The sequence below is a fragment of the Misgurnus anguillicaudatus genome, chromosome 17 (genome assembly GCF_027580225.2).
Source record: "Misgurnus anguillicaudatus chromosome 17, ASM2758022v2, whole genome shotgun sequence".
Classification (NCBI taxonomy): Eukaryota; Metazoa; Chordata; class Actinopteri; order Cypriniformes; family Cobitidae; genus Misgurnus; species Misgurnus anguillicaudatus.
In genome coordinates this window covers 18,618,205-18,645,440 of record NC_073353.2, presented here as the reverse complement: position 1 = coordinate 18,645,440, position 27,236 = coordinate 18,618,205, and the positions used below count along the sequence as shown (strand labels likewise).

General features: G+C 37.3%; 1 protein-coding gene across 3 annotated transcripts; it reads left to right on the top strand.

Moving 5' to 3' along the window:
* The first annotated feature begins 844 nt into the window (after window positions 1–844).
* Window positions 845–23,497, top strand: tbx15 (T-box transcription factor 15). Of its 3 annotated transcripts, none has more exons than XM_055216002.2 (8): window positions 845–954; window positions 5,358–5,565; window positions 8,646–8,747; window positions 12,055–12,226; window positions 15,858–16,025; window positions 16,221–16,285; window positions 17,464–17,561; window positions 21,740–23,497. In XM_055216002.2, the coding sequence occupies exons 2-8, from the start codon at window positions 5,474–5,476 to the stop codon at window positions 22,573–22,575; spliced, it is 1,533 nt and encodes a 510-aa protein (XP_055071977.2). In that variant the 5' UTR covers window positions 845–954; window positions 5,358–5,473; the 3' UTR covers window positions 22,576–23,497. The 3 variants fall into 3 exon arrangements, with proteins under 3 accessions (XP_055071977.2, XP_055071976.2, XP_055071978.2); XM_055216001.2 differs by having other exon boundaries at window positions 847–1,338; XM_055216003.2 differs by lacking the exon at window positions 845–954 and adding an exon at window positions 2,179–2,315.
* Window positions 23,498–27,236: the final 3,739 nt, after the last annotated feature.

Sequence of the window (27,236 nt, the reverse complement as noted above, 5' to 3'; positions counted from 1 at the left end):
AACAGTAATCATGTTACACTTGACACGTTTATATGAAACAATTACAACCGCACCCGCCACTAATTGAACATAATGCACAAAATGCAGGACACTTGCTGCCACTATTAATTTGCATGATGTCTTAATTGTTTTACTGTGAATGCTGCGAATTATAGACTCTGAGACATTAAGCCTTGGGAGGAGATCTATGTGGAAACGGATTTAGTTTTGCGGAATGATTTGGGAGATTATGCATGCAAAGGGATAAACCCACACGGCTAGACTATGTAGACTTTTAAGGTGAAAATTTTAGAAAAACAAGAATCTTTATGCAAACATAAATTTGTATATTTTTATATTTATTTATAATATTTGGTTTAAGGGTCTGTCATATTAATCAGAATTACAATTCTTTTGAAGACGGTTTCTTTTAGGTGACCATTTGTGAAAACATATTTACAAAACTATGAAAAATAGTGAAGAAAAAAAGGGTCTGCATTTTTTTTATAATATGAAGCAGAACATTACAAATGGACAAAGGAGAAGTTATTGATCTTGCAACCACACATTTACGATGACCTGAACTAATGAAATCCTCAACAGAAAAATAAATATTATTTTAGTTTATACTACTACTGTTTTTCATTAACAAAAAAAGTCTTTAGAAAATGTTTGTTAAGTCGAATAAAGTAATTGTATGATCGTCATCTTCAAAGTCCATCTTCACAGTTTGTAAATCATGCTTATTTCTCTCTTCTTCCATTGGACGACATATTTTGGCTCTTTCTCTTCCTACGGTTCCTATTGGACGCTGCATTTGACAAACATATAGAGGGTTGCCCTTAACGCTTCGAAAAAAAGTTTTCCAGAAGTGAATATCAATCAGAGAGACTCTAGGAGAGAAAAAGAGAGGCAGAGAAGTTGGACGGAGACGCAAAAGACCGACATATATATTAGTAAACCTTCTCGGACAAGGTATTGAGCCAAAGATTCTTCTTTGGGAATGGGTTCTTATATTTTCGAGCCTTTAAAAGGCATACATTAGATTTAGGTTTGGATTACCGTCGTCACCGGAGAGTTAAATCCACCCGTTAAAAACACTTTGCGCGTGCGGAAGGAGTTTTTATTTGTGATCCGTTGGATTTGCAGTGGGAGAGATGAGTGACAGAAGGCGCTCGGCCGCCGCGCTGAGTTCACGAGCTCACGCCTTTTCGGTAGAAGCTCTGATCGGGACAAACAAGAAGCGGAAGCTCCGGGGTTGGGAAGAAAAGGAGCTGGAGCTGTCTATGGAGAGCCTCGCGAGCAACGGACAATTGGGAGACAGCGAGGACCCTGCTAACTGTCTGGATATCGACCCGGGTTAGTGCGTGTTGACACGTCAAATTGAATAGTCATGCACCTCCATTCATGTCTCGTGTAACGACAATTTTGACACCATTTACAAGCTGACCTGGTGTTCTGGAAGATAATGTTGCATAGGCATTGTCAGATGTGATTGCACCGCGTAGCGTTTAGCAAAACCCAGGCCTGCTCAGTTGGCCGGAACATCACTTTTAATTTTGTAAAGCTTTTTAATAATACAGAATCGACGATTATTAAAACATTTTAATTGTTTTATATTAATTTTTTTAAATAAAATTTTAACTTTATAATGGTTTTAGCGTGTTAAAGAAATTCATATTTTAAAGCCAAACATAATTCACAATAATCCAGCTATACCTCAAATGTCTACAATATTTTCAATCTATCTTTAACTTTCATGATTTTAAAATACAGAGTTTAGAATGAACCATTTGTGTATACTAATCAAAACATAACAATATCAGAAAAAATGTGGATGGATTTTAACATAAGTATTCTCGAGGGTCTAATACTTTTTTATTAAGGGTCTTTAATTAGGCCAACAGATGAGTATATATTGTAAATTAATTGGAAACATCACAGCCATTATTTTCTATAGATGGCAGTTGTGAGTCTCTAGATCGTCCCATAAGATAAGTGATCTTGTGAATTCAGGAGATCGTGCACTGATGCACACAAGCGTGTGTATGTGTGTTTCTCGATTTCATCGCTGTAGTTCAACTGTTGCAACGTTAGTCATCACTTCATTAGTTCCGCTTCAAAAGTATTTGCCATTAGACAGACTATTAACTTGCGCACAACCGGCTGCAGACTGGTCACTTTTAAACATTATCTGATATACTTTTAACGTCGGGGTTTAATTTGAACTATTATCTTGTTTTCAAACATAATAGACGTTAGTTAAGCTATAGTGAATTATAAAAACGTTTCCTTATTTCAGAAGAGGACCAAAATAGGGCATCAGGTTGTAGCAGGTGAGTAGCCCTTGGAGGAAATTTCGTGCGTTTATAAAATAAGTAAGCGACGTCATGATGCGCTGAGACGTTTTTATTTAACTTCTATGGGATTACGTATAATGAAGCTACAGGTCGCAAGAGCTACAGGTTACAAGAGGCCTAGATTACGAAGTGTCTTCTATTTTAGGACAAAATGTATTCTTTAAAGAGAATGAAAAACACAGGATTTTATGTCGAGGTTATGTTTTAAACTGTAGGCCACTGATACACATTAGGCCTATCTCAAAAGTTTGTTTCTTAAGTTATATAATAGTAAAAACGTATCTTTAGGTTAAAGTAAATACGTTTATTTAGAAAAAATAGAGTTTAAAAACTATAATGAAGTAGAAACTGTTGGAATTTTTTGGCAAAGCTGTGTAACAATACAAATTATACATTAAGAACCAAAACAGATTGCTTTAGTTAATTAAGTTTCATGCTAATTTTAGTTTATCTAGAAACCTGCCGGTCGTGATATTATTTTTTCTTATAGATTACAGAATGAGTACATTTCTCTTTGATTTGAGACCGTAGGCAAACACGGACAACTTATTCTATTTAAGTCTCCGTATATTTTCCCTCAACAATACTTAAAGATCGTTTATTAAAATTAGGACATATTGATGTAATTTAGGTTCGCTTAAAAATGTAAACTTTAATTAAAAATGACTTCCATTTGACAACTTAGATTTTTATTTAGATTATGATAAACCAGAGTATTAAATTATTCGTTATTAACTAAGTTAATCCATGTTTTATTTTAAAGCGATCTTGTTACAGATTTCTATCTGGCTAATTCTTTCTTGTTTTTTTTTAAATTTATATTCTCTTTTTCATAAAAAGGTTATTGTTATCAGTCTTGGACTTAGGCCTACCATTGACATCCACATTTGTCCATATTTAGAATAAACATAATATCACAATTTAGATTTTAAAATTCTAATCAGCACACTGACAATTTCATGTGATGCTATGAGTTTAACGAATGCTTTTTGTCTAAAATTAATGATTTTCTTAGAACAGTGATATTTAGTTTCCAAAATGACTCTTGATTTATGACATCTAGGACGTAGATAAAGTAAGGCCTGTATTTATATATTCGGATATTTAGTAAAAAATATTGTTTTTCAGAATCTTGGAAGATTCGCATTTTATCATTCGGCTCATCAAGCGGCTCTTATAATGTTACAGGGTTTTAATCGGTTTTCTTAAATGTTTTACTTCTGTGTCATTCAAAACATTACATTTATTATTCGCTTGCACATTTCACTGAGAGACGAAGTTAAAATAAAAGGCGACAGATGTGTACATTTAAAGGAGTCCTAATCTTTATTTTTATTACCTCCCTCTTACACGAGACTGAATGAAGTCCAGCGGAAACAGGTGGTTTTGTTCCTGGTGGATTGGGTTACACTGCAATTTCATGCTTAGTGGGTCGTCTGTATCCCAAGAAATAATTAGGTCATTCTCAACCAAGTCAAACTCTATACAAGAGAGCTAAATTAATTTGTTCGTGTGAAAATGACAAGCTGCAATGTTTGACAGGCAGAAAAATCCAAACAAACGAAACAAGATTGGCTGTGTTCAATATTAGGGCTACCTCATTAATCAATACAATTCTTAAGAAAATGTGTAAATAAATAGTTTAACAAATAATACATCATCGATAGGCTATTATTTTTCAAATATAACACTATTTATGTATTTTTACGTAATGTCCTTAAATTAGGCCGCAAGAAAAAATGTTTACCCACTCTGATGTAAACTTCAGACGTATCTGTAGTTCTCAAGAATAGAGTTATCATGCCATAAGTAAGGTCTTTTTTGTTACTTTCCCATCTGCGGACAGTCTTGTGGAACAGACTAAGTCAGTCCCGGCCCAATGACAGCAGCTCATAAACGACAACACGTTGACAGGTTTGGATGGAGTCGAGGACTCCACGGCTATTGGCCCATCAACAGCCATCTTTCTGACATTCCATAGAGAACGTGTGAACGAGACGTACAGGGATCGGTACTGTAATTATGCTGATATAATCTCTCAAGAAGATGCTGAAAAGTCTGGCTCTGTCCGACTCTGGCTCTTCGTCACTTTTCTCCTGCGTTCTCTGAGGGTTTTGGTGAGCTGTGTACGTCGTACTGGTGGTTTGGCCTGGGCTTCTGGCCCAGTCTTTCTGCAGTTTCACGCTTGCACAGTGTCATTTGCATTTCGTGCACTGCCAAAACAGTCCTTATTTCAATAGCTTTTGAAGGTTGTGTGGTGAACTGAAGAATGAGATGGATAAAAATAATAATACTTTTTAAATAACTGAACCATAATTCGTACATTTATTTTTATTTGATGTTTCACATCAACGGGTCTGTTTTGCCTTACTACAGGCTGATAAGAGGTTTCTCTGCACTTTTTATTTTTGCTTTTCCAAAAGGCGCGCACATTCGTTCATTTAAATAGGTTCATTTTAAGAGAAACTGTATTAAAGTTTAGGCCTATTTATAATGGGTAATAACTTTGGTTTTATTTAATAAATACTTTTAGTCTATAAATAACTATGTAATGCTGTAAACCTCAAATTGTAGGCTACAATTCAGAATAACATTGGCTACTAGGATTTTGTCGCAAAACAAGAAAGGGTTGCGAATTCGAATTGTAAGAATATGCTCGGATCTAAATCGCTTTACATACGCAAACTTAGCTCTTTCATGTGAAAATTATTATACAATCGTTTTTCTAAAATCAAAATTTTATTTTTGGTTATCGTTCTTTCCCACAAATAGCCTACGCAAGTCAATCACTGAAAGTAATAAGTCAGTTGATTATTACACAATGTGCTGTAAAAATGCGACAAAATATTTTGCAGACAAGCAACACCTAAGGCCTCATCCATGATTATATGAACAAATCCAAGTCGTTATCCTTTACTGCTGCAGGTGATTTGGTGCTAGCACTCAATACTGTCAACAGGCCTCCCGAGGCCTCCGTCCTGCCGTTGGCGTTTATAATGATTTTATATACTCTTACAGATTCGGAAGCCAGCCCGGGTTCTGACGGCGAGGGTCTGGCAGAGAGGACGTCCTGCTCGTTCGGTTCTCCGGCGGACTTGACCCCGACCCCCTGCGATCCTTCACCCTCTGTGTCTATGGACGAGATCCAGGTGGAGTTGCAGTGCGCGGATCTGTGGAAACGCTTTCATGACATTGGCACAGAAATGATTATTACAAAGGCAGGAAGGTGAGCTCTTATCAAAAACTCAAAAAGCATTATATTACAAAGAAGCAGCGGAGTATCACAGCAGTAGCATAATTATTTAAAAACAAATGTAATTTATTTTAACGAAATGTAAACTTCAATATCCGTATTCCTCAATCCTCAATATTGTTATGTGTTGCGGAGAAAAATCTCACAGGCACACACACATTTACATAGCCAGTTAATTGGTCACTTGTCATTAATTTCTATTTTTCCTAAATGAAAATTTTTCCATAGATTCGAAACTTATGTTACAAAAAAATCTGTAAAAAATAAAACAAACTTGATACAAATGACATGCAAACGTAGCCTATACTAGGTAGAAATAACTTCTTACTATAACTAATGCATGTAACTTTACAATGCGTATTAATATAATATTACATGTATAAGACAGATTTTATTGATTTGTGGTGCGCTATACAATAATACACTGTAAAACATTTCTGTAGAAATTACAGTATTACTGGTATTACTGGCAACTAGCTGCCAGTAACTTACTGTAGATTTTACATTTATGTTATTTACTGGCAACAGTTTGTTGAAAGTTTAATGAACATTAAATATTTTCAGTCTTTATCTTCTACAGTAAGTTACTGGCAACCAGCTGCATAATTACAGCATTTTTTTACAATGATAGACTATAGTATAAACATTTCAGACAGGACCTATAAATATACAAATTTAACACACATTTACAAATGAACAAAAGCTATAGGCCTAATCATATTAAATAAACTGTATTAAAATTATTATTATATTATTGGGATGCTGTTCTAATTGTATACTAGTTCAGAAATATTTACATGTATATCATACATAGCCTCGTCTTTTTTTCCTGGCACAAGCATATAAACATATCGTTGTTTCTCGAAAGGACGTGGCTGCGCACTGGGACTAACATGAAAACACTGTTTTGGGGGGCGCTAATGTGTTACACGTGGGGGCATGGGTACCTAATCACAAACCACAGCCTATGATCAGCTACAGCAGGGCTATTCCACTTCTTACCCACTCCTATAAGAGCACAACAGCAACTGTTTCTAATTAATTTGTATGAAATATGTTTTTCGTTTTCTTGCTCTTTTGGGCGGCAATTACAGCCCAAACCGAGCATATAACTTAACCTACACAGTTCACAGTCAGACCTTTCAGCTCTGTTGTTTCTCGGCAGGATTGCCAGGTATTTCCGTGCCATTTCACACTTTACGATCAAGCTAACATAAAAACATGTCTCCATTTATTGGTGTGTAAGTCCTTGTCTTGACCGGTTAAACCTTGCTCAACATTACTTCCTGATTGCACTGGGTAACTATAAACATTATTAATAAACATTATTTATAGGAATCCAGGTTGTGGTTGAAAATGTGGACCTTATTAAAGACCCTATTTAGATCTGCTTAATTTCTGTACCTGTCTTGAGAACAAATCCGGTTAATTTGTTTCCTCATAATAGAGAATTAAGAATTAATTTTTTTTCGTGGTAATAAATCGTCTATTTAATGCAGACATTTTTTTATAATTCTGTTGTATTAATAATTATGTTACTTACAATTAATTTGTCCAATGTTTAAATAATAGTCTTGATATTGCCAATGCATAACAAAACTAATTTATTATTACAAGCGACATGCATTAGGCTACATTTAAACATAAATGCACTGTAAAAAAAACTTTGCTGCCTTAAAATTTTTTGTTGAATCAACTCAGATTTACAAGTCATGTCAACAGAAATTAGTTGTCACAACTTATAAAATATAGTTGAGAAAAGTCAACTTAAATTTATAAGTTATAACAACTCACCTGTAGTTATAACAACAAAGTATTTTTTACAGTGTGTAGGGCAATTATTCACGTAATTCTGGAACTAAAATAATAAATAAATAAATAAATAAATAAATAAATAAATATATCTTGAAGATTTATTGTTTAGGCAACTCTTTACAGCATTTCTCGCTAATATTGCTCGGACTTGGCTTGTATGATTTTCTCGTATTCAAATCAATGGACCCTCAAAAATCCTCAGTGTAGAAATTGTGTGTTGCAAAATAAGGCATTTTGTTCGTACAGTACCAGCACTTTTATCCAGCGTGTGCAAACAATGTGTTTGGCTTCTCGTTTGTATATTATTAATTCAAATCAATGTCAAAAGTTAAAGTAAAATGATTTTTTTTTCATTTTAGACTTAATGAAGAGACGCGCGTTTCGTGTCCCTGCTAATAATAAGCATGTGAGGTAGATATAGGGTATTTCCCCTCATTATAAACAAAAGGATTTATGATGTTTAAATGAAAAAGAAAAAAGAGAAGTTGCTTTTGAAGTGTAAAATAAGTAATTAGCCAAATAATGTTTTTTGGCAGTTTTACAATTTTATTGTCCCTTTGTCCATTTGTATTACAATTTTATTGCTTGATTTCTTTTAAAGGCTTTAAACTCTGTAAAAAAAATAGGCCTCCTTGTCTGATGTTCTTTCACTTATGCATTTTTTTATTTCAGAAGTGGTATTTTATTGTAATCGTGCTAATGGGTCACAAGTTAACTTTAGAAATTCCTAAATTGTTTTTTATGCATAATATATCAGTTATTATATAAGCTGTTTAATGCTTTATTCTGATTGGTTGAGAAATGTTCAGAGGGTATGCGTTATTTTTGATATCCGCACATCTGACCTGTCAAATGTTTTAAAATAACCACCAGAGCAATGTCTTAGCAATGTATATGGTAACCTTCGTATAAGCAGAACAAATGACTCCGGTCCTTTTAATTATTATTATGAATTATAAATAATGCACACCTGCCGCGGTTTAATGGCACGACGCGAACCACCGGATGTGCTTTATTTTCGAATAATTCAACTGCCCGTATCTGGCCATTTGGCTTTGTTTCAGGTTACAAAAAACTTTTCTTATATTTTCCTTTTAAATTAATTGCCAGTTTTCTCCCTGAACATTAACCTTGTGTGTCAATATTTTTATTCATTTTTTTAAGCATTTTAACTGGGATATTTTCTCATATTTGTCCATGTCCATGTTATAATGCCAATTACACCTGTTCCTTTTCAGGAGAATGTTCCCTGCTATGAGAGTTAAAATCGTGGGAATGGATCCACATCAGCAGTATTACATTGCTATGGACATTGTACCTGTGGACAACAAGAGATACAGGTAGGCACAGCTTCAGAGAATGTAGCTCCACAAGAAAATCGATCCCCCTTGAAATGGGATGGTAGATTAACATGCATAAGAGATCCTGGCGGTGGCCCTGACGGAGTTGCTAAATCAGCGTTTAAGGTGGTGTTGTGTATCCCTGTCTCACCATGACAACTTTCCATCACACATGCTTACAGACAGGCATTACAAGCATAATGCAACTAAAGCCTGTACGTACAGTTGCAAGTGCACTTGTGCCGTGTGTTATTACAAGTTGGCTAGGCGCACTCAAATGTAGTTCATGTATTTCTTGGAGACCTAATGATCAACCTACAATAGCTTAGCGCTAAGATTTAACAGAAGAGAATCTAAGTTGTGTTTCTCATGTTGTCACACAAGTATTTTTTGGGAACAGAATTTAAATGATTTGACAACCCTGTTTCAGGACAATAAAAGTAATTCTGCTATTCAAGACTCTATTCACTGTAATCTTGTATTTTATCTATCCCTTTGGGATATTTTAATTTGGGAAAAAATAAAAAATAGTGCAAATCGACTATATAATGTTTTTCTTTTTTTAAACATTGCCACAAACTGTTTTTACACATTAATTAAATTGTCAACTAAATCTGACAACACAATAATCTTCAAGTTCAATTATATTTTGATATATGTATGCATTTACTGACAATAAAACCACAGTCATCTGAAGACTGGTCTTGAAAAAAGCCATTTAGTGTCCCCAAATATCATGGAGGATTTTAGAAGCCAAAAGATCTTGTAAAATTAAATAGGATTTTCTTCCTGGCTGGGGAATTTACCACAAGGCTTTGCAAGTGAAGTAGAGAGCTGTCACTGGAGTGCCTCGTATGTCTAGCGGGCTGGGGTCTGGAAACATAGCCTTTATTGGAATTTACTCACTTTACTTAGGCGCAATGCCCTTCTCAAAGCACATAGAGTTTATACTAGACTTGTTAAAACTTTCTTTACATGTTACTTAAATTACTTTACGCTTAAATGTGGCCATTTGGTATGGGTCATATTTGAAAGAAGAAATAGGAAAATGCAGAGCGGCCCAAATTTTTTGGGGCCCTCTCTCTCTATACAGTATTTTCATATCCTATGTGCTCTGGCTGTCTTTCAACCATCTATGTGACCTGTTTGTCTCTTGATTTTCCTTTTCTTTGTCGGACTGTCCACTACATATTTTTTTTATTTATTTAAGGATTAAATAACTGTTTAAATGAGGTAGAAATAACTCCTTAATGTATTATACGTGTTCTTTGCATGTACAGTAGATGATCTTGCATGTGTACAGTGTACACTCTCAGAAAAAAGGGTACAAAAGTTATCACTGGGATGGTACCTTTTAAAAAGGTCCATTTTGGTACAGATATGTACCTTTGAGGTACCAGTACATACCTCTAAGGTACCATTGTGTATCAATATGCACCTTTTATACAAATGTATGCTTTTTGAAAAGGTACTGCCCCAGAGTGTACTGATGAATTATTATATTATTGGACTCTAATGAGAAGTCGCTCCACCATCTGTCCAAAAAGGTGTTAGAAAGTTAGATCTTTATTGATTGTGCTAGTGCCAGATGGTAGATTTATGAAAGATGAAAGAGGGCTAATCAAATTTCCACTCTTTTTGGGCTTGGGTTTCCCTCTTATTTAACACTTTCCATGCCACACAGAGCATAACCCTAAACAGGGCTCCAAACAGGAAATTACAAAAACGCCTGGCACCCTATGTGCATGTGTATGTGAGTGAAGGAAAGTTAATGTGAGCTTGTGAGTGTTTGTGCAGGGGACAGCACACATTCTTTTGTAACATTACAACCAAAACATTAATGCCTTGGTGTGCATCTAAGTGTGGTCTGCAGTACTGTGTTTTGGGAGAGAATATTACAGACATGGATGAGGTTTAATGTTGCCAAGCAATAACAAAAGGAGTCAAATATGAGTTTAGCCCATGTCTGAGAGCTGAATGATGACTTTGGCAGAAGTGGCACAGTTAAGCACTTTCAACTGCACGTATGGCCAGACCTAAGGCATCCAGCTGTGCCTCAGGCAGGCATTTGGGGAGAATGCCCTGCAAACAATGTTTTTAAGGGTTCCCAAATACTCAGTTATAAAATTATTGATAATGACAGATTAGACATTATTAGAATTTCTGTTTGTGCTTTTAGCCTCCTTCGACTCTAACTATAACGGAGACATACTGTGATGTTATTTAAGGCAATGTTTCCCTCTTTGCAATAGATTTTTTTGCTTATTTAGACTTTCCTATGCTGTAATACAATGTTTTCTGTTCTTCTCAATTTCCGACATTTAAAGGGGCCATGTCACAATAATTTTTTAAGATGTCAAATAAATCTTTGGTGTCCCCAGAGCATATATATGAAGTTTCAGCTCAAAATACCATATAGATAATTTATTATAACATGTTAAAATTGCCACTTTGTAGGTGTGCGCAAAAATGTGCCGTTTTGGGTGTGTCTTTTAAAATGCAAATGAGCTGATGAAATTCAAACACTGATCACAATGATGGTGATTTGTTGCAATTCAAACTCAATTGTGTTTTTCTCTGCTCTAAATGGCAGTGCCGTGGTTGGATAGTGCCGATTAAGGGGCGGTATTATTATAATAAGATCCTGTTATAACATCATAAGAAAAGCCAAATTTCAATGACCTAATTTTTCACATGCTTGCAGAGAATGGTTTACCAAAACTAAGTTACTGGGTTGATCTTTTTCACATTTTCTAGGATGATAGAAGCACTGGGGACCCAATTAAAGCACTTAAACATGGAAAAAGTCAGATTTTCATGCCATGGCCCCTTTAAAAAAAATGTAAAAATTTGAACCAATCAGTAAACACCTGACTGTGACATAAATCAAAAGTGATTAAAGAATGAAGCTTCTTTTTGAAAAGCAGCTGGACCTGCAAAATCCGTGTATGCTGTGTTTTTGTCATTGTGTTAACAATCAGCACGTCTTGTTTTTTAAGTTTGTTGTGTATCCAAATGAATAATTGAAATTTGAGTGTGAAATACACTGTTTGCCGTAACTGTAACTCCTACATGTAGGTTGTGTTTGTGAATCCTTACAAAGTCTATGTAAACACAGTTCTGTTTCAATGCACAGTAAAATATGCATATTATGAAAGTACAAAAATGAAATTTAAGGGGGAAATTTTACAGGAATTTTTCTCATTTAAGTGTTGAATGCAATACCAATATTTTTAGTATTACTGACTAATAATGTGCTACCAAAGAAAGAATCATTATAATTAAGCCGCAATGTGTTTTTTTACAGGTATGTGTATCACAGCTCAAAGTGGATGGTCGCGGGTAATGCGGATTCCCCGGTGCCTCCCAGGGTTTATATCCATCCGGATTCATTGGCTTCTGGAGACACCTGGATGAGACAGGTGGTCAGCTTTGACAAACTCAAACTCACCAACAATGAACTGGATGATCAAGGCCATGTAAGTGTAACTATTTTTTATTTTTTTATTTATCTCAACACTTGCTAACTTTCTTAAAACAAACTGTCCATACAAAACAACAACATTTAATTGTGGACCCTTATAATGAAACTATTTTGTTTCTCTTTATGAATGATGATCTTAATCAAAAAACAACATCAAAACATCCACACATTAAGTGAAAAGAGACAGGACATACACCTGCTAATCCAAACACCTCCGCATCACAGGATTCATAACACACACACACTTGATGGATTATAACCCAATAGACTCCCCCCAAGACATCTGTATATTCTCTCAAGGAAGAAAACCATTACTCAATGTATTCTCTGAAGGACTGGCAAAACTGGAAAAAGAAAGTTTTTAATGTACTTGACTGATATTCCCCATGTGTCTAAAACGAACTGCAGAATACAAATGGAGCATGAGCACATGGTATTGTTTGGAAACATTCATTTTTTCCCCTTCAAAAATATGAATTGCACATTTGATTGTTTCTGTGTCCAAACAAATAACCTGTTGCGCAGTTATAGGCTCATTCTCATGCTTAAAGTCTAATGCCCCAAAATCTGCTTTTCTCATATTGTTGAATTCATTGTTGAAGTTTGACTTGTTGTGTCTGTAGTGTAACAGTGAGTGCACAAGAATAATTATATTCTTCAAGCATCAGATAGCACTCTCTCCTCCCAGGCACATTTTGCACGGTTGTCACGATTACGTATCTTTGCAGTGGTGACTTTGAAAAATGGTTGGTTCATCTTCATCCAAAATAATGAGACCCACAAGAAATATGTACTTAATTCTCTCAGTATGGTTTTCAAGAATCAAGATGGATAATCCAGCACTGTTATTTATTACATGCTGCATTTGTTGGAGTAATGTTGAGAATAATTCAAAGGGAGACTAAGCTAATAGTTTTTACAAGTGTTGGGCAGATTGTTTTGATACCTGTGGCTTTGTGGACAAGTGGACAATTTTTTGCATCTGCCCATTGCAAATAATACAAAGCTTTACATTTATGCAGGACACTGTGTATTAGTAATGTAGATGCAGTGTTGGTGTGTGTAAAACAGCTCCCTTAGCCCAAGTCTGCGAAGGCCACTGCCATCTTCTCTACATATGCGGCTGTTTTCACTTGAGTCACTGATGCTATCAGTCGAGTATTCTGACAAATGTAATAACATATGGGTGTTAGAACTGCAGCAGGCTGATGTTTTTCCAGGAAGAAGAGAGGGGACTTTTCTTATACCACAGCCTCGTAAAAAGAGACTTTATTTTTTGTACGCCTGGAGGGCGAGCGAAAGGCCGGAATTGAAGTTAACCCTGGAACGTCCTGTGTGGGACCGTGCCTTCATGTAATGTGTCAGCTTTCGAACATCTCTCTCTTAGACAGAAAATAATTTATGTTGCAATATTTTATAATTTGATAATTGCACATAAGAATATAATTTGTTTAGAAAACAAAAATAAAATAAATTGCTCTTAAGTTTCTATTACAGTAAAAAAATTTGAAAAGTTTTTTTTTAATTTATTGTTTTCTATAACAGTAATTCTTAAAGTGTGATCCAAACCCCCCCCAGTGGTCCGCCAAAAGATGACCTAAACTAGGCCAGTGTTTATAGTCACTTATTTAAGTAGATTTTTTAATGCACTTGCAAAACTGTGATATCAGTTCTTGCCATTCTGTTTTAATAACATAAAAATGGATCGGTGGCTAAACCAAAGAGGAGTCAAAAGAAGGATCAAGCGTCAACTGAAAGCGGCTAAAATCCACAGATCTATTAGTTTTGTAATGTACTAGTTTTTGCTTCATCTGTAAAATCCCTGTAATTTCAGTGATTTTGGACATTAAGGGGAACATTTTTTTTTAGCATTTTATTGTTACCATAGTTACAACCATAGACTTCATATACCCACCACCTCAGTTTTAAACTAATGGCTCTTTGGAATGACATTAAGTGGGACCTAGGCTGTTACAGTATGTTTAATTGCACTTTTTTTCACATGTGCAGTTTGTAAGCTGCGACTCATTTCACATTTACTTTTTCGAATGAAATAAAATTCATATAATAATTTCTGAACATTATTTTTTGACTTGGAACAGTTGCATATTAAACTTAAATTTAGCTTATCCTTCCTATTTTGTTGTTTTTTGGGGGCATGTTAGAGTGGGATTCTGTTAGGTGGTCCTCAGAAAAAAATTGGAAGATAAAGTGGTCCTTGGGCTGAAGAAGTTTGAGAAACACTGTTCTATAACAAACAAAAAACATCCCACATTATTTAAAGGAACAGTATGTAAGAAATGTATATCAATTAATCATAAAATGGTCCTGATATGTCACTAGACATTAAGAAATCATTTTCATTTCAAATACTTATATCACTGACAACAGTGGTCCGGCCAGGATATTGTCATTTAAAAAGTGGAGTCGCAGCCCTCAACTGATGTTTATGTTGTCATGTTGTGTATTGGCCACCAGCTGTGTGATTGCAGTACCAGTTTTAGCCACAATCCTACATACTGTTCCTTTAAAGCACATTATGTAAAAATATACTGCAACGTTGATATCTTTAATATTAACTGAGTAAGGCCATGTCGCATATCAATATCGAAGTAAAATCAATAATTAAAATTCAACTTCGATGCCCTAATCTCATATTTGAATTTTTAAGACTTTAGTCTGGATTTCACAGACATGGTCTTTTCAGCCTGATCTCACGAGAAATCATACATATTTTATGAGTTGGCTAATTCGTATCAATTCATTTTTGTGCAAAATTGTACGATTCTCATGAAACAACAACAACAACAACGAAACCGAACACCTTACCCCTCAACGTCACAGGCGTCAAGGCAAATCATACAAAAACTTTCGAATGTGGTCGTATGAATTTATACGAATTAGCCAACTCGTAAAATATGTACGAATTCTCGTGAGATAGCGTTGATCTTTTACATACCCAACCCCTCTAAAATTATCATAAATGTCAGATATCAGTTTACAGTGGTTATCAGTTGTTTGGTTCAACTCGCTCTAACTTTGGCAACTCACCCTGTTGCCCTTTTAGTCCCACATCAGCTGCAAATTTCTCGTTGGCTCATTCAACTCAGACCCAAATATCTAATACCTGTGGGGTTACAGCAGTATAGCTTTGAACAGCTTTCTGCTGTTGTCTAGCCTTGGGCATCACCGTGCATTTGGATTAGGTATAGAAATGGGGGAGCTGGAATATTAAATTTACTGTCATCAAGCTGTTTTGCAAAGGCCCCTCTTCTCCTGCCTGACCTCCTTGGTTGCGGCAGACCCAGGAGATGCACACTGACACTGGGAGTAATTAGAAACAGACCGAAGGCCGGAGGGAAAGCCGCAGCCTCCATGCTCTGACGCCAGCATCGGTGTGAGACGCTCACCCTTGCCTGATTCGTATCTCATCAACATGTGTACACACTGTGATACAACATGTTCTCATATATGACCTATTCAGCTGCAGGCACAAGAACATGCCGCTTTGGTATTCACAGTCTCATTGTGTGCCACAGGCCCGTAACCCGTAAAGCCGTAGCTGCATAATTGCGCTTTTGTTATTGCGCCAGGGTAGGTGATGATATGACTCTCTTTATTCCTAGATCATCCTGCACTCCATGCACAAATATCAACCCCGTGTCCATGTGATCCGAAAGGACTTCAGCAGCGAGCTATCTCCAACCAAACCTGTTCCCAGCGGGGAAGGTGTGAAGACCTTCAGTTTCCCGGAGACTGTTTTTACCACAGTTACAGCCTACCAGAACCAACAGGTCCATTTCTGACAGTCAGTGTACTGCACCACTGTGAACCTTAGACAAAGCCATTGGTTTCAATTTTGTTACTTAAAAAAAAAACTATTTATTTTTATTTAAATAATCATTGTTTGTTTTGTTTGTTTGTTTGTGCTGTGTTGAATAAATCAAAATATATTCAAAATATTAAATTTGTCTCTTTTCTTGTAACAGATCACCCGTCTAAAGATCGACCGCAACCCATTTGCCAAAGGATTCCGGGACTCTGGAAGAAACAGGTAGGTTTTCAGAAAACCATATTATCCATGCTACTATAAGTACGTAAATACACGTGCATATCTCAGCGACGGACTTAATATTGAATACAACCCTAGGAGATCCCTTCTAATCTTACTACATTAAAATCACTCCCTCATCCGGCTGCCAAGAAAATCCTGTCGATCCATGATAAAGCGATCTGATTAAAGGAAGGTGGAAAGAAAATACTCCCTTTCCTATTCTCGCTTTTTTCGTAACTCCCTTCCACCCTCTTTCCTTCTTCCTTTATTTCCAACTTCTCCTCTGCTCTTCATTGCTTCATCTCTATAAGACGTGAGTCAGAACGGTCATACGCTGAAAGTCTGAGACAGGCCCTCAGCACATGAAAGCGCACTTCCATCTGGAGAGTATTATCGCCACAGATATTTGAGACATCTTTTTTCATTTTTCAAACAATAGACTGCCTGATTTATGAACTAGCGTTAGATTTTCATTGCAGAAAACACAGAGATGAAAAGATTATTCAGGAGTAAGATATATATAGCGAGAAAACACTCTTGCCCTCGCACATATATCCTTATTTAACTAATGCTGCAAAAATATAAGGACTTTATTGTACAATAAAACTGTTGATCCATCACAAACTAACCGCAGTCCCATTTCTGCAATGGATCCCTCTCGTACCAGTTTACAAACCGCAAATTAAGCCGTAATGTTGGCTTTAGGTGAACGGTGGAATCGGTTATGCACGACCAAGACGTAAATCAGTTTTAATGTAAATCACAATCTGTCTTGTTAGCGATGAATTATATTATAGGGAAAAATCTTTAATTTCACGACTAGTATTTAGTCAGATTCAATCTCGTAGTATACGCAGCTCCGGTAAGCACTTAAATCATTAGCATGTCTCGCTAACAAGCGACAGGGAGTGCCGAAATACTGCCTCTTAATCCAAGGCCCGCTGCATGAGCAGAAAGAAGTAAATCACACAGGAAAGGAGGCATGTACAAAGCAGAGATGAAACATCACTCAGATTTATGTTCACTGTTAAAACCTGCTCCTTTTTACGGGCTCTGGTTTCCTCCAACTCCCCCTTTCCTTTTCTCTGCCTCCTTCTGTCGCCGTCTCCTGTGCACAATCTGAAATTCTCACCTGTTTTCTCTCCCTTTTCACGTTTCTTCCACATTTCTCTGTGCAGAACTGGGTTGGAGGCAATAATGGAGACATATGCTTTTTGGAGGCCCCCGGTAAGGACGTTGACGTTTGAGGACTTCACCAACATGCAGAAGCAGCAAGGTGTGTATAGTAAATAGTCCAAGTGACAAACGTCATGTTACCAAACGTAATAACAATGTAGTTGCCGTAATTCATATATAATTTTGAATGCTACTGTGTGACCAGAATAATCACGCATTAAATGTATAAGTTACTCTCTAAGTCTGTAGGGAGCTCTGTTATGGGTGGGATAAGTTTACAAGCTCAAGTTTTTGTGTCTGAGAGTGAAGTTTGTATGTCTGTTGTATGTGACAGACAGAATATTGTTGCACCTTAGGCCCTTAAATAGGCTCATTTTCCAGCTCCCCTGGAGTTTAGGCGATTGATTTTTGCCATTTTGGAATCCATTCGGCTGATCTCCGAGTCTGGCGGTACCACTTTTGGCATGGCTTGGCATAATCCATTGAATCTGATTGGACTATTGGCATTGCGCCTTAAAAATAACCAAATAGTTCGATATTTTTTTCTATAGTTACATCGTGTACTAAGACTGACAGAAAATTAAAAGTGGCCATTTTCTAGGCAGATATGACTAGCCTAGCTCCGCCCTCCTACGTGCTTCAGCTTAATTTTCATTTCGCTTCAGTACTACGTCTGGGACTGCTGTGTAGAGTTTCGTTTTCTCCTGCAAAAATCTGCAGGTCCAGAAGGGGGGTGGGTAAAAACGATGACATTGGGGTCGTGTGTCAGTTTGAGTTGTAGTTCAGTAATGGCAGCGGAGAAAGACGTGAGAAAAGCTATTCGGTCCGTTGTTGCAAAACTGCCGAATATACAGAAGTTAAAGCCGGAGCAAGAACCAGGTTTGCTAAGTTTTGTTGTTCTGACTATTCAGACTTGTTGTTTACGGGCGGTTTCGGCGCATGATATACGTCACGACCACACGTTAGCCTATGGCAGATCTTGAGTGACTCTGGGCAGATCCAATAGTTTTAAACTTCAACAGAGGACCCTCCTTAACGGAAGTAATGCTTTGCAATGGAGCGTGGCCAGACTCTCTGTACAAATGAAATTAATGTACGAGAGTCTGGTTGGACCCGGCTAAGATATGACTAGGACTATACTGTCATTCTGGCATAATAATCAAGGACTTGCAGGCTGCAGGAGGCGCAATGATATTACGCACTGCCCGAAAATAGTCCCCTGCCATTGAAAGACACTAAGGGGACTATTTTCAGCTGCTGCATAATATAATTGCTCCATATTTGTCTAGAAAATCCCATTTTTTAATTTTCCATCGGTCTTAGTACACAATGTAACTACAGAAGAGTCAAAATTTTATAAGAAAAATATTGAAACTCTTTGGATATGTTTGGCGCGATGCTAATGGTCTGGTCGGATTCAGTGGATTGTGCTGGGCTATGCTGGGGGTGCTGGCGCCAGACCCGGAGATCAGCTGAATGGATTCCAAAATGGTAAAAATCAAACGTTTAACTCTAGGGGAGCATATTTTTTTAAAAAGTGGAGTGTCCCTTTAAAAGTAAAAATCCACCTGTTTTGAATCCTCATGCTTACTGTCTACATTAGATGCGAGTGGTGAATCAAAAGCAAATCTCTCTTATTATTATCAATAATGCTGTGCAATCTGATATTTGGTCTACTGTTTAAAGTCCCCATAAAATCAAACCTGACAATTCTTATTTATGGAATTTTGCAGTGTTTATTATTACCAATTTATCCATGTGGGTCATTATTTAAAGAGCACCTATTGTCTGATTCACGATTTTACATTTCATTTAGTGTGTAAGTGTGAGTACAAGGTAACGGTATACAAAAGGTATAAACCTCAAAGTAAACAATGACGGGAGTTATTGTCTTCAACGTAAATCTCTTTTCTTGGACTACAACAAACACATGGATTGTAGGCAACAGTTTACTTCCTAAGAATGGGGACGTAGAGAAGACCGACATTATCATAATTCCTCCCGCTTGGACTCACAGCCTGTAAGTTAACTCCTGTTAGCATTGCATTGTGACTGAATCTTTTAAACATGATAAAAAACGTCAAATTTCCGGCTGACAATCAAGAATCAAGATTTTATATTAATGGATTTAATCAAGTATCGAAAATAAAATTAAATAATGTTTATGATACGTCATTGGTATTGAGTTTGCTGTTACCAGCTTGATCTGACACTTTAAAAAAATGTTGGGTTGTTTTTGACCCAGGGCTGGGACACTATTGGACAGAACACATTTCTGGGTTAAAAATAACCCAAATAATGGGTTGTTTTTTAACCCAACTGCTGGGTTGTTTCAACATGGTTGATTATCAATAAGTTGCGTAGAAACAACCCATTGTTTGGGTCGTTTTGGCCCGGAGGTGTGTTCTGTCCAGTGGTGGCCCGGCCATGGGTTAGAAACAACCCAAAATGTTTTAGAGTGTACAGAAACTCACAACTATTTTACATGGTAGCGAATTTGTACTGTATGTTGTCAATCAAAAAGTACAATTATTAGATAAAAGCAACAATGAAGCCCTAACCCTAAATCTAATGGGGCGTACACACCAAAAGGTGAATTCAAACATGCATTCAAAGATTTGGGCGAGTAGATTACATACAATGAATGCAAACACGCAAATAGACGCAAACCTGCATGTGGCGATGCGAATAAAGCGAATTGGGTGGTGTGATTGCCGCGAAAACATGCACTATTCGCCTCAAGCCCGTCTTTGTGCATGTTGAAAAAATTCAACTCAAGCGAAAAATTTGCACGACACAAAGGTAAATCCCACAAGTAATCTAGAGCGAGGTATGCGATGCTTCGCGTTTGGTGTGTTTGCAGCATAAGTGTCACTGGTACGAAAGTAGATCGTACAAATTCATGCGCATTATCATGAGATTGTGTTGGTGTCACACTTGATCACAGAAACCATCTCACTATGCTCAATCATAGTTAATGTTGTAGTCCAGATGATCAAATGCTGATATTTTCTCCTTGGGATCTTCCTCATCAGGTCAGAGTAATATGAGCACACTATTTTGTCTGAGTGGACATCTGTTTGTCATCACAAACTCCTTCGAAACAGATTAAATGTTAATTAATGTTCTCACATGGCTGACACGACTTTGTGTCCTTTCCCTCCACCACCCGCACCCCCATGGCCCAGTACAGATTGCCCTCAACAAGTACATGGAGATCTATTGGGGTAATTAATTATTCTCAAATCACAGTTGAAGCCTCTCTTGTTCCAGCTCGACAACAGGGGAAAAACATGACATCACTGCGAGGTCTCCTCTACCCCAGCCAACAGAACATAACCTAGACGAGCGAACCAGAACTCAGCTCAGCAGTATTATCGAAGTCATATGAAGTTGGCCCAAACCTCAGCCAAGAGGGTTCGGACTTATTTAGCAGTTCAGACTTTCTTTCCCATTCCTAGCCATAGCTCAGACCAAATTTTTGAAACAACAAACTGAGTGCTGGCCAATTTCTCATTAATAAAGAAATATGTGATTGATATCCCATAGCTATCAGTCAGTTCCAAGTGTTTGGCTTATTCACTGTGCATCTCTGCCAATTGTTTTCCCCTCCATGAACATGTGCCCAAATGCTGGGGTTTACTGTGAGAAGAAGGCAGACTCAGTGTTCTGTTGACCAGACATGGATGCTTTAAAATTCAAGCCATATTTGCCACAGTGTCCCTGAGATGCATTGAGTTTGCAGACAAGAAGACATCTAAGAAAGCTAGAAACTTTTTCGAAATGAATCCTTTATGTAGAATACCACTTTGGAGATCTATTAAGGTTTGCTTTGTCTCAACAAATTTCAAAAGATTTCAAAAGTTCAAGTTGGTGTCAGAATGTTAGAAAACATATCTGTAATTTTCTAACTGACCCAACAAATACCAACAGAGTTGCTCACTAAACCATGGTCGCTTTGTTTGTGGCATTTATAACTAGTATAAACTACAGTAGTCTTTATGGGTGAATAAATGGCACTTGTTGCCCAACTTGAACAGTCCGATCTCTTGTGAAAAGATAAAGTGCTCACCCTAAGGAGCCATAAAGACTGCATGTGGCCCACAGGATGAAATAAGAGATATGCTGTCAGTGTAATTGTTGGACAGGGACTCTGTTTTTAGAGTTGGCTTTGTTTCACTGTTCTCTTGTGTGCATGTTCACTTATTCTTCATGCATAGGTATGTGTGTGCACAGCATGTCCTCAGGATTTAAATGTTTGCCGTCTCTGTTTTTCAGGCGGGAGTACTGGCACCTCTCCCACTACCTCTAGCACTGGCACTCCGTCTCCTTCTGGTGCGACACACCTTCTCTCCCCCTCATGCTCTCCTCCTACCTTCCATCTGGCTCCAAACACCTTCAACGTGGGCTGCAGGGAGAGCCAGTTGTGTAACCTAGGCTTGTCCGAGTACCCAGCTTGCGCCAGAAGCAACATGGCTGCCCTTCAGGGTTACGGAGGGTTGGGCGATGGTTCCTACGGCCGTCTCCAGACAGCGGGAGGTGCTGTAACCTCTGGCCAGGCTTCAGATTCATTCTTGCCCCAGAGGACTTCTTCTCTTATCGCTGCAGGGATGCAGGGTGGGGCGCATGCCTCGCTGGCCGCTGGAAACAACAGTGGAGGCAGCAGTGGGGGTAAGATGGATGCATATGGAAGTCAGCTGGCCTCCTTTCCTGCATCCCAACTGCAGTACGTAATGCAGGCAGGGGCAAACTCCGCCTCCGGTTCGTCGGCTCCATCAGGCACCTCCCCTTCCTCTGCCCACATGTTCACTGGGAGCCATCATCACGTGCAGCAGGGCACATACAACGCCTTTTCCCTTCACAATCCTTACAACCTGTACGGATACAACTTCCCGGCCTCGCCGCGCCTGGCAGCCAGCCCAGAGAAGCCTCAGGGTGGCTTGCTCTGCTCCTCCTCCTCGGCTGGAGCGTTCGCTGAACGCCAGTATCTGTCTAACAGCGGCATGGACAGTATGCACATGATCGGCAACCCCGCCAGCAGCCAACAGGGGGCCGGCAGCTGTGATGGCCGCCAGTATGGCTCCTCCACTCAGATGTCCATGCACATGGTTTGAAAACAGAGCAAACCAAAAACAGATCAAAACACCAAACACGGAGAGCTGCTGCAGTTAGTTTGCTCAGCTCTCAGTGTTCATCATTCATATTTTCTCATACATTGGTGGGTATTTCGCCAGTGTTCTGCTGCTGGTTACACCAGCCATTTCCATGTGGTCTTAGTATACAAAGGACTTCTCAATACAGAAATACCTAATCACTCATCAGACTGAAACTGAGTGAAAGTCTCTTAAGTGACATACTGGTAAAAATGGATATTTAAGCTATAAGGACTGCCACTGACTTGACAACCATGTGCAAAAAAACTCAGCTTTTAGAGGATGTTCTTGATGGATTCTGGTGAAGATTCATATCTGGTGCAATAATGAGAACAATAACACATCCCCATATAGGACTCTGTGAAATCACCATGAACCTGAGACATCTGCAAAACCGTGAGCAAATACACTTTGTCAGGATGAATTTTATGTTGTTGATAACTAAGTGGTAAAATGCAATGATTGTGAGGTTATGATTCAGTGTTAAATCATCCTGAGGGATCCACAGATAATGCAGATAAAATAAAAATCTGCTCTATTGGATTGATACTGAAATGTTGAACTTTTGCCTATTGGTTGGAAATGGCTTAACTATGTCCCTAATAGATTACCTTCATAAACATATAAGCAATAGTGAATGCACGCAGGGGTTTTAAATTGTTGTGTGGATAAAACAATAGGAAGACAAGGTATAAAAGTTATATTCTTTTGAGTGTTGTAGATGAATATATTTAAATGCTAAGCAATGTTACAATTATATGGCCAGTTTATGGTGAAATTAAAACAGTGTTGGTAAGGAATGAACAAATGCTGTTTTAGACTTTGAAGACTGTAAATACAGGTGCCAAGCACATGAACTTCATTAAATAAACATTATAAGTCATTACATGTGTATATTTCTTGACAAATCAGGTTTTATTTCTTGCTTGACGAGTCTTAATTAACAAGATTTAATTAACCCCAAAATGTTTAATGTTTGTGTATATTAATCTTGTAATAAATTAAAAATGTGTTATTCTACAGCAGTACATTTACAGCATCCAGTACAAAAAAAGAAAAGTTGTGTCATTAGTTGTGTAATCCATGGACAACGTGGTTTTTGTGAACCAGTCTATTACAACCAGGGGTTTGAAGAAATGAGAAAAAGAAAATGATTATGTGAAAATCAATATGCGTAGAAACAAATGTGTTAAAACAAAGAATTAATCCTGCTGTTTCTCTTTGATCTAAAGAAGAAAGAGAAAACCATGTGGATTAAATTCATCTTTCTTACTGCAGTGATGCATGTAAATACGCCACCTGTTTAAAGTGACTGAGCGAGAGAGAGAAGAGAGGAATATGTTAGATGTTTCATGTGGTAAATTGTATATTTCTGGTTTTGATATATCTGCTCTTAATACTTTTACAATATGTATTTGTGATGACTTCTCTCTAGCTGAGCATTGGTCCTCATTATCCAGGCACAGACCTCAGTGATTTTAAAGCATAATCAGCATCCATTACATGGCTGTCTTCAAAAGTGAGTAATTTTCTTTCTCTTCGGCTCTCAGTTCCTCTCTCTTTCCTCAAATCATTTCACATCATGTGCTCATGAAATATCATATCTGAATCATCATCAGAAAGTAAATGGGGTAGAGGACCGTGGAGACGTCTTTCTGTATTGGAAACACCTGTTTTCCAAGTGAAGATCTAGTAATGACTGGATGTATAGGCGAATTACGCATGATTTCGTAATTTGGCATCTCCATCTATCTTAAGATCAATTCCAACAATTATTCACATTTATTTGCCTGATATACAGCTCTCTGGCAAACTTTCTAATCATCCTATTCACTGTAAAAAACCTGCTTTTTACATACAACAGAAAGGCAAATCAATTAATGAATACATTTTCCTAAAAATGGAGCTTAATACTCTTAATCTGTTCACTTTATTATTCTCATAGATTTGATTAACGGGTGAATTCGGGTGAAATTAAAATACTCTTTCTTCTATGGAATGTAAAATATATATTTATTTAAAAGTTATATTCTTTTATTTTCATTTTCTCAACCTCATGTTGTTCTAAACCTGTATGATTTTTTTTCTGATGAACACAAAAGAAGATATAAAAAAAAAATGATAAGCACACAGCTGATTGTAACCATTGACGTCCATTGTAGGAAAAAAATACAATGGAATTTAATAGGTAGCGTCAACTGTGTGCTTACCATCATTTATCCTTTTGGAAGTATCTACTTATCACAATACTTTTATAATATTTTTTTACTACTATGGAAGTCAATGGTTATGGCAGATGTGTGCTTACCATCATTTATCAAAATATCTTCTTTTGTGTTTATCTAAATAAAAACTCATACAGGTTTAGAACAACATGAGGGTGAGTATGATGACAGAATTTTCACTTTTGGGTGAACTATCCCTTTAATAGATGTTAAATGAAAAATCCTTCATTAGTGAATTAGAGCATATAGGAATAAATAAGAGGTGCCAGGATGCTATAAAAAAAAATCACATTTTGTGTTCCACAAGAAAAGTAATAATCATGGTTTGGAATGATACGAGGGCAAAAAATCATCAAGTTATTTCCCTGGATGAGTTGTATAAAATAAAAAAAATCTTTATTGTTTACATTGCTGAAAATAAACAATACATTTTAATATTATTATTTAATCAAGCATTAATGAAGCATTTCTTTTTTTGATGTACTGTCTTCTTATAACCTTGATATCTTTAATATTGAGAAAGGTCATGTCAAAGATTGATATTAATGACTGAAATCAAATTAAATGCTCCTAATTTTAAAATTAGATTATGAGTAGACACATAATTTATTGTTATACACATTTTCAGTTAGGGTTAGGCTAAATCTATAAGTTAGGGTGACCATACGTGCCATTCTTCCCGGACGCGTCCTGGCCAGGATTTCGGTGAGTATTTGTCGACTGCACGTCATAGAGGATTATTGTTATTATTACAGAAAAGCAACTGTTACATTTTAAGGTAAGAATGAAACTACGATTGTATGTCTTATGTTTTTAACTAAATGGCGTATGCGGTCAACAAATACGACTTCCGGAAAACACACCGAAATCCTGGCCAGGACGCCTCCGGGAAGAATTGCACATATCCTAGCTAAGTTAATTAATCATTTGAATAGAGGACTGTGGAATTTTGTGATTGACAAGTCAGTCAAATTTTTGTACAATAATCTTTTCTGAAGGGCTTAGATTTTGACCTCAAACACCTTCTGATGTTTCAGCCCTGATTAAAGTGGTTTAACTGGGAAATTGCCCTTTCTCAGCCTAGAGAGCTGGTTTAAAACCTGTATTGCCCTCTTGTATTTCTCTTCCACTGTATGGATTCTGCCAGCACTGAATCTATTGGCAAGTTCAAACTACAAGACTTTATATGTTGGCCGATCGCTGTACTGTTCAGTCTACATGACTTGCTCTCTGTAAAGTCTGGAGTCTTGAAGTCATTGAGGTGTTTACACTATATGTGAATGATCCACAACATGAAGACACACATTACACGAGATTACAACTTTGTCATCCAGTGATTTTATCTAGTCCCCAAACCACATTTTGTGAACGTGAAATGAAGTGGAGTGGGAAATGATGTGAAACATGTAAAACAGGAATTGTTTATTTGAAAATAAATGTCAGAAAGAAATGAACGCTGCAAGCTGTTTGTGTGATGATCTGCTTTGCAAACCCTGAAAAAAGAATACAAAGAATATAAGAATGGATCAGCATACACGGGTACCCATATTTTGCTCTGATTGGCTGTAGCTCATCGCGACATAACAGGATGTCGAGTTAGACGACAGCTCCAGATATTTATCATAGATATCTGTCTGGTGTCGCCATCGCGAGGAGTTGCCAAGGCGTTGGCAACATGTCAGCAAGCCTCTTTCATGCGTCGTTGACTAGTTCACACATAAAGATTGGTGAGCGCTGATCACACACTGATCGCCCGCTGATTTGCCCCTGATTACAGATTGACCTGTCCAGGTGCTTGATGACTTGCAAATCGGGCTTTAAATCCTGTAGTGTGAACTTGGCATAACCTGAATAAAATGGTAAAATTCTGATAAATCAGTAGCATCATATGTTTAAATGACCTTTATGTGTAAGTCAGTAAAAAACACAAAATGTCATACACAAATGTAATTTTTCTTCTGTTGCATGAGTGAGTATCTGTGGGTTTTAGCATTTTCAAGTGACTTTCTACACTAAATCCTCTTTGATTTGAAGTGTTTACTTTTATAATAAGGTAAACCTTAAGAAAGTGTGGACATCTCTTTTCCTCCCATGAAAAAAATCACAAACTACTAAAGGTATGCAGATCAAAAGGAATGGTCGGAAAAGAAATGTTTGAGATACCCACTCTCTCAAAGCAAGTGGATCTGATGAAACGATAAGTCCAGATGGAAAACGCTGAGCCCAAGGCCAGGCCCCTTTTTCCTGTGGTTCAGTACCTGCAGAGTACAGAGACGTCCCACTGAGCCGCTTCCTCCTCTAATGAGAGAAGTCCGGCCTGGCCTGATCCCATATCCAGTTAGTGACCTTGCTGAACCTGTCACTGAATCAGACACATCAAAATCAGGCCTTCAGTAT